Genomic DNA, 13,224 nt, shown 5'->3' on the forward strand with positions numbered 1-13,224 from the left:
ACAAAAAAAAAATGACGTGAAGGTCGTAGATCATAAGGGTGCTACTCCTCTTGCTGTCAATTTTACAATCACCCAACAAACCTTTCCAATACCAGTATGCTTTTATCAGTCCAGCCTGCAGCCTTCACCCTTCCAGTGCTTGCACTGCAGATATAAATATATATATATATATATATATAGGACAACTGTGTATGAGTAACAAACTAATGTCTATTCATGTCTAGGTAGTTGCAACCACGGAGAGTCATGAATGGCTCTCAATCATGGTAGGTCTAAACCATCATATTCAGAAACACAAATCATTTCAATCTACAATTCAAGTATGCGATAAAATTAATAATTTATCCGAATTAATAGTTCGTTGTTTAATGTAAAATTTTTGTATCGGATTATAAATTCTAAATCTACAGATTGTTCTATCCCATGGGGGACGGGACACACTTTATGGAATAACTCATCTCATGAAACTAGGTAATTAAATTACATTTTTAACCATTTTTTTGGGTGAATACATTTTAGACCATTTACTATTTAATATATTTTTTAAAATAAATTTTATTTATTAAATTATTTATACTTAGTAAATTTATTTATCAAATTATTAATAAATTATTCTTAATAAATTTTATTTATTAAATTATTTATACTTTATTAAATTATTTATTTTAATAATCATATGGTATTAATTATACTTAGTAAAATAAAATAAAATTTAAAAATCTTAACTACAAATTAAAATAAATTTATGTAATTTTTATTAATATTCTATTTATTTAATTTTTTTACTAAAAGTTCTTGTTAAAAAATTAAATAAAATTTATAATTCAAATTTGATATTCCTATTACTTAGTAAAAAATTCAAAAAGGCAAAATAACCTTTTGAGCATTTATCCTTTTTTATAATATCCTAAACAAATATATGATTCAATAGAATAATCTAATTCAGACATCTAATCTCATGACTAAACAAACATAGGATACAAATCCAGTCCAACCAAATAGTGCTTGGACAATGGCCTTGTTTGGTTTGTTTTTTATTTAACAAATCTTGGATAAAATTTTCTAAAATTTTGTTTGGTTTAGTAATTTTGGAAAAAAAAAATTACAAAATCACTTTCTATCTCCTACACATCAACTAATTATTTTTTCTCTCTCCTCTCTCCTCCTCAATCATTTTTTCTCTCACACACATCTACTTAACTACAACAAAAATATCAAATCATTCCAAACTTCCATACTCCAAAATTATTTCCAAAATATACAACCAAACAAATCAAAAAAAATTCTAAACTCTTTCTCCAAGATTTTTTTTTAAAAATTTATCTCCCAAAACCAAACCAAACACATCTAATTTATCTCAGGACTAACAGTTTGGTGGATTAAAATTCCCCTTATCCAGTCCGTCTAAATAAATGCATGTGAATTGTTCATAATGAGTCCCCAACCTACTGCAGCTGCAGTTTACAGCAAGCTATACAGAGGTCGTTGCTGTCATTCAACCAAAAACGGCCAGAGTGTTTAAGTCAGTAGGTCAACTGTATTGTTGTTTTGGTTATTTGGTTTAAAATGTGGCAATGCCCTCCAACACAATTATGTGAGGTAAGGCCAATAGATCCTCTGTTCCAAAATCCCCTTCCCCATAGTAAATTCTCTGTTCCATAAGAATCTCAAAACACAAGAATTAAGATGTGATCGTTCAGTTAAAAATGCGTTAAAGGACAAAGGAACAGGGATTTGGAGAATAGTAAATCCATCCCATGAAGTAATTGGTTCGACACAAAATTCCTAAATTATGATTATCAAACAATACAGAAACATTTTATACAGAGCACTCGTAGACAAAATCATGGTACCTTTCTTTGGCTGATATGTTAGGTTTAGTTGAAGGATTTAAAGAGAGATTTGAAAAAGAAAATGAAAAAGATAAATGATATGTAAATAAAATATACTTACATTTTACCTAGTTTCACGTACCTTTTTTCTTTCCTTTTTGAAATTTCTCTCCAAATTTCTCAACCAAAGACAACATTGATGGCAAGCCTTTTAATGCCTTCAGAGCACAAACTGGTCCCCTTAGCCAGCCCCATCTACAAAAATCAAAACACTTACTAAAACAATGTCAACATTCATTCAATCTCTACAGCTCAGCCACCATCTCTAACACTCACAATTCATCACCCATGGAGTTGTATGGAAAAGAAACTCCTTGGAGCTTCATGGATGATGAAAGGAAGAACATAAATTTACCGAGGAGACTCTCCTTTGGTAATCACGAATCGGATTCCCACTTCGCTTCTGCAAGAACATCTTCTGCATCTGCAACATCGTTCCCACTATGGCCTACAAGTCCTGAGACACCATGGACGCTATCCCCTATTCGTACATCTCCTACTCCTTCTCTTCTCTACCATTGCTTAGCCTCGCTACATCGCCACGAAGGTAACATCTTCTCCATCACAATCTCCAAAGATTATATCTTCACTGGCTCGGAAAGTAGTAGAATCCATGCATGGAAGCAACCAGATTGCACTGAAATGGGTTATATCAAGACTAACGCTGGTGAAGTCCGAGCCATCTTGGCATATGGAAAACTTCTCTTTACCACACATGGTGACCGCAAAATACGAGTGTGGGATGTGTCTTTGAAGGAGAATTTCAGGCCAAAGAAGATCACTACCCTACCAACAAGAAGCAAGTTCTTCTTGTATCCGAGGAAGAATACTAATCAGCACAAGGACTACATCTCTTGTATGGCCTACAACCATGTTGAAAAGATATTATATACAGGTTCATGGGATAAAACAGTCAGAGCTTGGAAAGTTTCAGAGAGGCGATGTGTTGATTTGTTTTTGGCTCATGAAGGTCTTGTTAATGCAATCGTGATCAACCAACAAGATGGGTGTGTCTTTACTTGCTCCTCCGATGGCACGGTCAAGATATGGAGAAGGGTTTTTGGAGAAAGCTCACATATTCTCACTATGACACTAAAGTTCCAACTCTCACCAGTTAATGCCTTGGCATTAAGCTATTCATTAAGTGATTGTTTCCTCTACTCTGGCTCCTCAGATGGGCTCATAAACTTCTGGGAGAAGGAGAAGACATCCGGCAGATTCAACCATGGAGGATTTTTACAAGGTCACCACTTCTCTGTTCTTTGCTTAGTAGCCATAGAAGACTTAGTCCTCAGCGGTTCTGAGGATGCAACTATAAGGGTATGGAGGAGAGAGGAAGAGAATACATTCCATTCATGTCTTGCAGTTATAGATGGCCATCATGGGCCAGTGAGGTGCTTAGCAGCTTCCTTGGAAACAGAGGAAACTGTAATGGGGTTGTTAGTGTATAGCGCAAGCTTGGATCAAACCTTCAAGGTGTGGAGAGTTAAAGTTTATCCTTCCGAGAAGGTGAACCAGGAAAACTCAGTATCAAATAGTCAACAGTCGGAGGTTATGGAGTGTCGAATGAGTCCAGTGTTATCGCCTTCCTGGGTAGAGAAGAAGATGCAAGCCAACCACTTCTAGGAGGAAAACAACAATAGGCGAAGACTTCAATTTATGTTAGTTTTCATTATACATGTTCATGTGGCTTTTAGGCTGACTTTAAATTTAAATGCCACAGTATTACATATATATTTGGTAGTGGTCAAGAAGAAGTGAAAAATAACTTATAAAGAAGAAGTGGCATACTGATAGCATCCTGCTTCTTCGATGATGGAAATACGATTTTAACTCCCATCTCCTCTTCAATTTTTTTCCATGTAGATCCCCAGAGAGAGGAATTCAAGAAAGTTAATGTCAAGAGAGTCTATATATGTGTGTGTACTCATTAAATTTTAATCTCGTCGAGATTTCATGATTAAAGTTCTACCTTTTTCCTTCGATGAAATGCATTAAGGGATTTCCTATCGGCATAGCAACACACACATGGATAGTCAAACCATCAAAAAGAAGAAGAAGAAAAAATAACAAGAAGAACAACAGCAAGGATTGAATTTGAAGCGCTGCACATTCAACAGAAATTCAGCGCAAAGTAAGAAAAGTAAAAGCTATTTAAGATTCTGTTGTTAAGAATGATGCTGGTGATGGCATGCTGGGTTATTGGGAAATTGATGGAGTGGAGATCCATGAAACAAAATCAGCCAAACAAAATGGAAACAAGCAAAAAAAACTGAGGTTACTCTTCACACCATTCTTCAACTACCACACCATCAATAAGGTCTGAAAACCTCTTTATAGATTGAAACATGTTTTTTTTTATTTATTTTTTATTTTTTATGAATGAGATATATAATCACATTTAATTCCAAAATGACAAATAACAGGTTATGAAATATTGAATACTTTTTGAGCCTAGAGGTGGAAATGGAATGAAATTGAAACTGCGGTTGGTTTTCCTGTTGTAAGTTTTAGAATTCCACCCAAATTCCTAAATTGATGTCTTTTTATAAACATTCAAGAGTTCCGAAGAAACTGACTTCCTGGCTTCCTCAAAATCAAAAATTTTAAGTTGAACAGTTACAAGAAGAATTGTTCATATATAAATCATTATTGCCATACGACTTACAACTAATCATTGAAGTTCTCTCACTACAAGAAATAACTCCTTTGCCGACCAAAAATTTGGTCGTTAAAAGCTCATTTTTAGTCAGCAAAAGTTATCCGCGACCAATTTTTTTGGTCGCTACTTTGGTTGCCAATTGACGGTCGGTAAAAGTAATTCGCGACCAAAATTTTTGTTGGTCGGGAAAAGTTGGCTTTGCAGACTAAATTTTTAGTCGCTAAATATATCATTACTGCGACTAATCCATTCTGTCGGTAAAACACTTTGGTCACGAAAAGTGATATTTTTCCGACCAAATATCTTAGTCGCCAATTGTCACATTCCACGACCAAACAGATTAGTCGCCAAAAGTCAAGGAATCGCCGACTAACAATTTAGTCACCAAAAGGTAAGGAATTGCCGACCAATGATTTTAGTCGCAAAAGTGTAGAATTTGCCGACCAATTTTTTAGTCGCCAAATCCTTTTTTTTTGTTTGTTGAGAACAATCAATTTTTGTTTATAAACATTCAATCTAATATCAAACAAAATTCATTCAACCCAACCACAATTAAGGAACAATAACATTTAAAAAAAAAAGAGCTTAGGAACAATAATTAACAAATTTTCTTTCTTGTAACTTCACTAAATCATCAAACAATCATTGAATTCCATTTAAAATAAGAATGTAAACATAATCCGATGTTTTAATGAATAGCTGTTGCAACTTACAATCAAGATTCCCAGCAGATTGGATATTACAGTCATTGCAAGCGCAAGAGCAGAATTCCCCCCAGCAAGCTGCATTTCAGCAATTAAATCATGTTGTCAAACTTGCAACCATTTTTCTATCCTGGAGATTAATGAAACTACTATTCCGGAGCACATTTAGAGTTTTGAGATGCTCAATTAGGTGCTTGATTAGATTCTCCACGCACTTTTTTGTAGATTGAAATCTATGATCACAGTTTTTAAGTACTTGAAATTCACCATTAATCATCATAAGAACATTTAGAGTTTTGAAATACTCAATTAGGTGCCTAATCAGATTCTCCACGCACTTTTTTTGTCACTTGAAATCTATGATCGTGGTTTTTAACTTTTAAGTACTCGAAATTCACCATTAATCATCGTATAACAACAAATTGAACTCTAAAACCTCATCAAAGTGGAATTGATGCTTTGGGCCAATACTTCTTTAATTCTCCTTTTGCACGAATCAATTGCATTCAGGGAAAGTGGAGTTCAATATGAAGTTACATGTTTATAAGATTGGTTATACAAACTTGTTTGACTCATCTAATTTCTCTGCTAAGCATACGTACTCAAAAAGTAAGAACTACAAAAAGCATATTTAACAAAGCAAGAGAGTGTATAAAAGTAAACAGCTGAGTCCAAAGAACCAGTACAAGAAGTTCAGGGCAGATATCTAATTGACTATAAAATTAATTTTTTTTTAAAAAGTACAAAAAATCATTACTTAAACCACCAGATCTGAAGACCACAAAGAAAGCATTCTAACCTGAAGTGCTAAATCCATAGATGCATCAAGCTGGAAGGCAAAATTAGCATCCTTCCCTCAGACTCTTTTGATTGAAGTGTATCGTCCTTCTATTCTAACCAAAGCAGACAGAAGATCATCAATCACAATCAATTCCTGCATATCAAAAGAACACAACACTGCCAATAAGTTACTAAACAGATAATGACACTTAACAATATACTTCTGTTCAACCATATTTTGCAAAATAAGGTCCAAATAAATTGAATTTTTATTAAATTTTAAAATTTTCAAAAAGTTATAGTCAAATAAAGCTAGATAGAAAAAGAATAACAATAATCTATGCATCTAGAACTCTTCTAGGCATGCCTTCAACACCAAATGGATAGCAGCCCCAGGACAGATAAATGAACACACAAGCCTATGGTACATGAAGGATCTCAAGAAGGATACAAGTTTCATCAGACAATATGTGCTAGTTACCATGATAGCTTTTCAGGCAATGGGCAACCATCAGAACATTATGAAGTGCCACCTTCCAAGTGAAGGATCCCAGAAAGGAATACAAGTTTTGACTAAAACCAACACTTCATGCCCCCATCTTCCCTAAGGAAACGTAAGTAGGTTCAGCCTAACCACTTCATTAAACAAATATTGGATTAAATTCGTTCGATTAAAAAAAAAAAAAAAACTCACAAGTCATTAGATGAACTATAAAAGACAATTTATTGTTTACTATATTTAACAAAAGTCTGAAATAATTCTAGTCTATGTAAAAAACCAAGAATTAATATGCATTTTCATTTCCATTCACTTAAAAGTGTTTTTGAGTCCTAACCACATATCACTTTCTTCAAAAAAAATCAGACATACACACCATTAAAGAGTTTGTAGGCATGTTGCAATCAAAGAACAACATGATATTTGCATACACATACACCAACACTTAAGACAATTACAACAATATGGCAATACCGCTACCAAAAAAATGGAAAAAGAAAAAAGGCAAAAAAAGGAAGAAAAAAAGAAAAGCACATGGATTACAACAATTGCAACTTAAATGCCTATTGATTGACTAGAGTATTACATGTTGACCAATGTGAACAATAACAATCATTCACCTACTAAAAACTAACAGAAGTTTCAGTCAACAAATCAGTAGAACAACAACACACAATGTGAATTGTACTGCATTATTATTCATAAAATGCCTATAAAGCATACCTAAATGGAAGCATGATAGCAAGCTATAGCCTTCTCTATTCCAACACTACTTAGCAAGTAATTAAAGCAACCACATACCAAATCAATAATCTAGTGAACAACAATCAATGATGATAAATATTAGGGGGGGAAAACCAGCATTCGACCTTGGTAACGAACTAAACCCTAGGTTTTTAATTCTTTCAATTTAAAACCCTGAATTTTAAATTGGTCCCAACTCAAACCCTAGTATACAACTGAATTTTAAATTGGTCCCAAAATCAAAAGTACAAATCTAGTATACATATGCATGTACAACAATATATATACATATATATATAGGAAATCGAGTACCTATATAGCTCTGTTCACTCTGGTTTCTTGATCTTGCTCAACGATTAAAACCCTAAAAAACACCAAATCACAAATTGTTAAGTAAATCAAATAGAAGTCAATGGAAAATTGCGATGGAGCTCGAGATGGATAGATCGAAGACATACAATGAAGCTTGCAATGGAGCTTGATATATAGGGAGAGAAGTTTTTACGCATCGTGTTTTGCTAAAAGTGAACAGGCAATCAAATAGCGTGTATTTGCATCAGGTGAGGTTTTGTAATTTTTCATTATTTGGTCCCTAAAATGCCAATAATATGTATTGACAACCAAAATTATTGGTCTCAAAAAGTTACACAGCATAACAGGAACATATCAATAGTCATTTTTGTATTTTTATAAGTAAATTATCATAAGTTCAGATTTGTCTCTAAAAGATTATTTTCAGGGACTAAATCTAATTAGTTCCTAAATATTAGTCTCTAAAAGACTAATTTCTGGTAGTGAGCGGGCACTACAAGAAAAAGTACCTTTAGCGACTAAATTTTTGGTCGCCAAAAGTCGACTTTTTACTTTTCCCGACTAATTTTTTTAGTCGTTGGTTTTGTCGCATATAGATGGTCGGCAGAGATATTGGCGACTAAAACTTTTTTAGTCGCCAAAAAGCAGCTCTTTCGCGACCAACATTTTAGTCGCCAATAGTGATTTACACTTTTCAAAATCATACATTTAGCGACCTATCCTTTAGTCGCCAATACTCACTAAATCGCCGACTAATCCATTTAGTCGCCAAAATAAAGACTTTTGGCAACTAATAATTTTAGTCGCCAAAGGTGCTTCCGTGAAAAAAAAAATTTACCAACTTTTTTGCTTTTTCTGTGATTCGAACCGCGGACCTTCTACTTTGTAGACCTTTACCAACACACTCCCTCCACTATGCCACCACAAGATCACATGAATATATATGCAATATATATTATTTATATAGTATATTGACCCGTATTAATTTAAAACTATATATATATATATAATTATTTTTATTCAATATTAATTTATGTAAAAAATAAATTAATTATTAAAAAAAAAAGGAGCCACTTTTGGCGACTAAAGTTTTTTTTAGTGGCCAAAAACCTTAGTTTTGGCTACTACCAATACTTTAATCGCTAAAAAAATTGATTTTCGTCTAAAAATAACCACTTTCGGCGACTAAACTGATTTTTAGTCGCCAAAACCGCCACTTTTGCCGACTAAACTCAATTTTAGTCGCCAATTGTCCACTTTTAGCTACTAAAAATTTTTTAGTAGCCAAAAACCTTTACATTTGGCTACAACATTTTTTTTGTCGGTAAAACACCTACAATCGGCGACCAAACCATTTTTTAGTCACCAAAGCCTATACTTTTGGCTACTAATCTTTTTTAGTTGCCAAAAACCTTCACCTTTGGCTACTAAAATTGTTTTAGTCGCTAAAACCCATGTAATCAATGACTAATCTGATTTTTAGTCGCCAATAAGTACACATTTGGCTACTAAACTGTTTTAATTCAATTTTAGTCACCAATTGTCCTACTTTCAGCGACGAAATTTACATTTTTGGTCGCCAAAATTGCTTTTTGTTGTAGTGGGGCTAGAGACAGAGGGGAGAATAGGGTTTTTTTTTTTTTTAATTTTTTGTTTTGTTTTTCTAGTACAAAACGACATCGTTTTACAATCGGCGACCAAATTTTTTTGTCGCTAAAATATTTCAATTCTCGCCTCCACGTTTCAAATTTCCCTCTCAAACTTTTGGCGACCAAATGACCAGATTAGCCGTAGAAAAGGTACCTTCGCCGACAAACTTTTTTAGTCACCAAATCTCAATCAACAGCGACTAAAATATTAGTCACTAAAAGTACTAATTTGGCGACTATTTTTTTTTACTTGCTGAAAATAAGTTTTTGGTGACCAAATTTTTGGTCGCCAAAGAAAAAAATAATTTTTTATTTTCCATTCGGCGACTAAATTGTTTTAGTAGCCAAAACTCAATATACGACAACTAAAATATTTTTGGTCAGAGAAAATAAGTTTTTGGCGACTAAAATTTTGGTCGCCAATTCCACAACCAACTTATTTTTGATCTTCCGCGACTAAATTTGTAGTTGGTCGCCAAACGCATACCACTTTCTGCGACCAACTCATTTTTTGGTTGCCAAAATATGACCTTCTGCGACCAATTCATATTTGGTCGTCAAAAATAATGATCATTCGCGGCTAATTAATATTTAGTCGCCAAAGATAACTTTTAGCTACCAACTTTTATATTAGTCGCAGAAAGTGATCGCTGAAAGTGCAAATTCTTGTAGTGTCATAACCCACCACGGTAACCCGACAGGTAACCCGACAGCTCAACACTAGGACTAACCACAAACACAGAGGTCTTGTGTATTAATAATCCAGGCGACACCCTGAAATGTTGTAGGACTAAAGGTTGGGTGAGCATGGTCCATTTGCTGCTTCACCTTCCTCATGGTCATATTGAGGCGCAAGTGCGGACCATATTTGGCTCACGCGATATTGCTATTGCCAGAAGAAGAGCATCTATTGCCAAATTATTCTACAATGGTCCAAAAAATAGAGAATCAAATATATATTTTTTTATTTTTTCACTAAAACTAGTTTTTGAATATTATTTAGAAACAAATTCTAAATATTTTGTAATTTTTTGTGGTTTATAATTTATATATATACTAGCGTACGCCCGTACTTAATGGCACGGTGTAAATAATATTATGATTAGAATATAATTGTAATCTCAACACTATTTAAATTTATTTTTTAATTTGATAAAATCACAAATTTATTATAAAATTTTGGAATTCTCACAAAACTTCTTAGGAAAACTCACTTTTGCTTATATAATATATAGTTAAATAGATAGATGTGCCTGATATACATACAATTTTTACGGGCATATATACAATAATTCTTTTGCTTATATAATTATATGAAAATTATATAGATGCCCGTAATCTCCTAGTGTATTACGGGTATACAAATATTGTATGAAAATATGTGTAAAATATATTGAACAAAAAAGAGAAAATAAAAAGAAAAGAGAGATGAATGTGGGATCATGGGATTATGGAAGTATGGGTGAGAAAATGAAAAAGTAAGTGAGAGAGAAACGGGAAAGTAAAAAATGTATATGTAGAATATTTTTTGAGAAAATATATCTGTCATTATTTTATAATTTGAATAGATCTGAGCAATATAAATGTTCTAATAAGACAAAAATATGTTGAAGATTCAAAAATCGTCCTGCTTTATTATATAGATATTGAAGATTTATATGAGGTCTAAATTTATAAAGTCTATCAACTATTCAATATATTTAAAAATAATAATTAATTGTTTAAATTCATTTAATTTGTGGACTATAAAATTCATTAATTTAATCTCCACTACACAACAAAATCTATCTTTTAATTCTGGGGTTGCAAATTTTTCCATATAATATGAATAAAAATAAGTGAACAAAAATGAGAAAATAAAAAAAATAAACAAATAGAGAGAAAAATAAAAATGAGAGAAAATAAAAAAATAAAAAGAAAAGAGAGAGGAAGATGGGATCATGGAAGGATGGGTGAGAAAAAAAAAAGTAAGAGAGAGAAGCGGGAACATAAAAAAATATATATGTAAGATATTTTTTGAAAAATATATCTCAGCCGTTATTTTATAGTTTGAATAGATCTGAGCTGTCCAAATGTCCTAATAGGACAAATGTGTGTAGGATAAATTCAAAAATCATCCTACTTTATTATATAGATATATTTAAAATTTTTGTTTTTGGCCATATAAATACATAATTTTTTATTATTGAATGATCACACTATCTCAAAACATCAAATAATTAATTCGTATAGCACTCTCCTTTGGAAAAAAAAAAATATATATATATATATATATAATAATTAATTCCTATAAGTTGACACATAAATTGTTGTATTAAAAAAATAAATAAGGTCTAAATTACATTGTTGGTCCCTCAACTATATTACAGTTTCAATTTACCCCTTAATTACATTTTGTCTCAATTGGCCTCCTCAAAATATTGAGTAATTCTTCAATCTAGCTTTGAAGACAGTCGTCCTATTTTTTTCCTCTCAGATTGCCATCAACCCAATACTCTTTATTTATTTATATATATATATATATATATATTATTTATGGCATCAACATATTCCATGCATGAGACACAAAAGTGACCAAAATAGCACTCTCTCGTCTCAAGGCAAGAATAGCACCAACAAACCTTTTCTCTATTATCACAAGAAGCAAAGAACCCAACCCAGATGACTGTACCCTTCTTCCTCACCCAACCACCCAAAACCTCTCTCACCATGCGGCTCAACAACCATGGTGTGTATTGGACTCGCCTTGTTCGGCTGCAGACACCCCTCCGCCACGTCCTACATCATATCAGCTCTCATCATCATTGGCATTGTTATCGGCTTACGCGTACTTTGTTACACCATTCATCGGTTATTGGATAAGCGCCACGAGCAACCAGAACCAAGTTCAGATAATGGCGGTGGCAGGGTGGAGATGGAGATGGAGATGGAGATGGAGATGCAGCCTTGGAATCGAGAGTGGGCACGGGCACATCAGTGTCGGGTCACGGTGCCGGAGAGCAAGGTTGTGATCTTAGCTGGAGAGAATCATGCTTCTTTCATAGCTCAACCTGTTCCTTTTCAGGCCAATTAAGTGGTTTCATTTTCATTATTAATCTAGTGTTGTAGATTTGGGAGTACTAAATCATTTTTTTCATAAATTTCACATCCGATCTTCCATGATATGATGATGAATTAATCAAGATCATGTAAGCATGATTTTAAATAATGGGTATCGATATATATGTATTGGTTTTGATGCAAATGACTTTTAATAGAATGTTGCTTCCTTGGGATCATTTTAACTATTGTTTACACTGCATCAAATCTAAAGTAAAGAAGTCAATCAAGTAAATATCAAACTGTTCAAATTTAGGGCTAGTTTGACATCTGGTAAAAAAGACAAAAAGTAAAAAAAAAAGTTATTAAAAAAAGTAAAAAAAAAAGTTATTAAAAAAATTAAAAAATTATTATTATTCACGAAAAAAATATAAAAAAATAAATTTACACAAAAAAAAGTACAAGCCAATTTTTTGGCTGAAGTGATGTTTTGGTCTGAAGTGATGGTACAAATTACACAAGCAGGTGCACAAAAATTTACATAGGACGATGTTGTTCAGCCTGTGAGGGCCATCAGGAGTCCTATTTTGATAATCTAAATCGTTAATGTATAGAAACTGTCAAATACTATATTTTGTAAAAAATCACATTGATTGGATATCCATAACTACATGATCAAATCAGTTTTGTATAACAAAAATGGCCGATGAACAAATTAACGATTGACAAAAAACTAATCTGATAAGATAGCTATCGATATTCGATCAACGTGATTTTTTACAAGCATATAGTACTTGACAAGTTCTATACATTGAACGGTTCCGATTATCAAAACGGGACCTGTGGTGGGCCTCCATGCGTCAAACAGTACCGTCCAATTCAATCTCGAATAGCAGGCAAGCTTCTCCTATACATCTTCCGAAGTATGCTGCCCACCGTACCA

The 13,224-nt window shown here is 33.1% G+C and overlaps 1 protein-coding gene and 1 long non-coding RNA gene across 2 annotated transcripts; one reads left to right on the forward strand and one right to left on the reverse strand.

The window, feature by feature from the left end:
- The first annotated feature begins 2,097 nt into the window (after positions 1 to 2,097).
- Positions 2,098 to 3,646, forward strand: LOC114311648 (protein JINGUBANG). Its single transcript, XM_082908832.1, has one exon. The coding sequence runs from the start codon at positions 2,181 to 2,183 to the stop codon at positions 3,516 to 3,518; it is 1,338 nt and encodes a 445-aa protein (XP_082764958.1). The 5' UTR covers positions 2,098 to 2,180; the 3' UTR covers positions 3,519 to 3,646.
- Positions 3,647 to 5,139: 1,493 nt separating this feature from the next.
- Positions 5,140 to 7,875, reverse strand: LOC114311649 (uncharacterized). The gene is made up of 4 exons (XR_003646565.2): positions 7,740 to 7,875; positions 7,594 to 7,645; positions 6,058 to 6,192; positions 5,140 to 5,336 (listed from the first exon to the last, which is right to left on the reverse strand). It is a non-coding gene; the product is annotated as an uncharacterized LOC114311649 (long non-coding RNA).
- Between the last annotated feature and the right edge of the window lie 5,349 nt (positions 7,876 to 13,224).

Source organism: Camellia sinensis, chromosome 15 (assembly GCF_055761805.1).
Source record: "Camellia sinensis isolate YWXY chromosome 15, ASM5576180v1, whole genome shotgun sequence".
Classification (NCBI taxonomy): domain Eukaryota; kingdom Viridiplantae; phylum Streptophyta; class Magnoliopsida; order Ericales; family Theaceae; genus Camellia; species Camellia sinensis.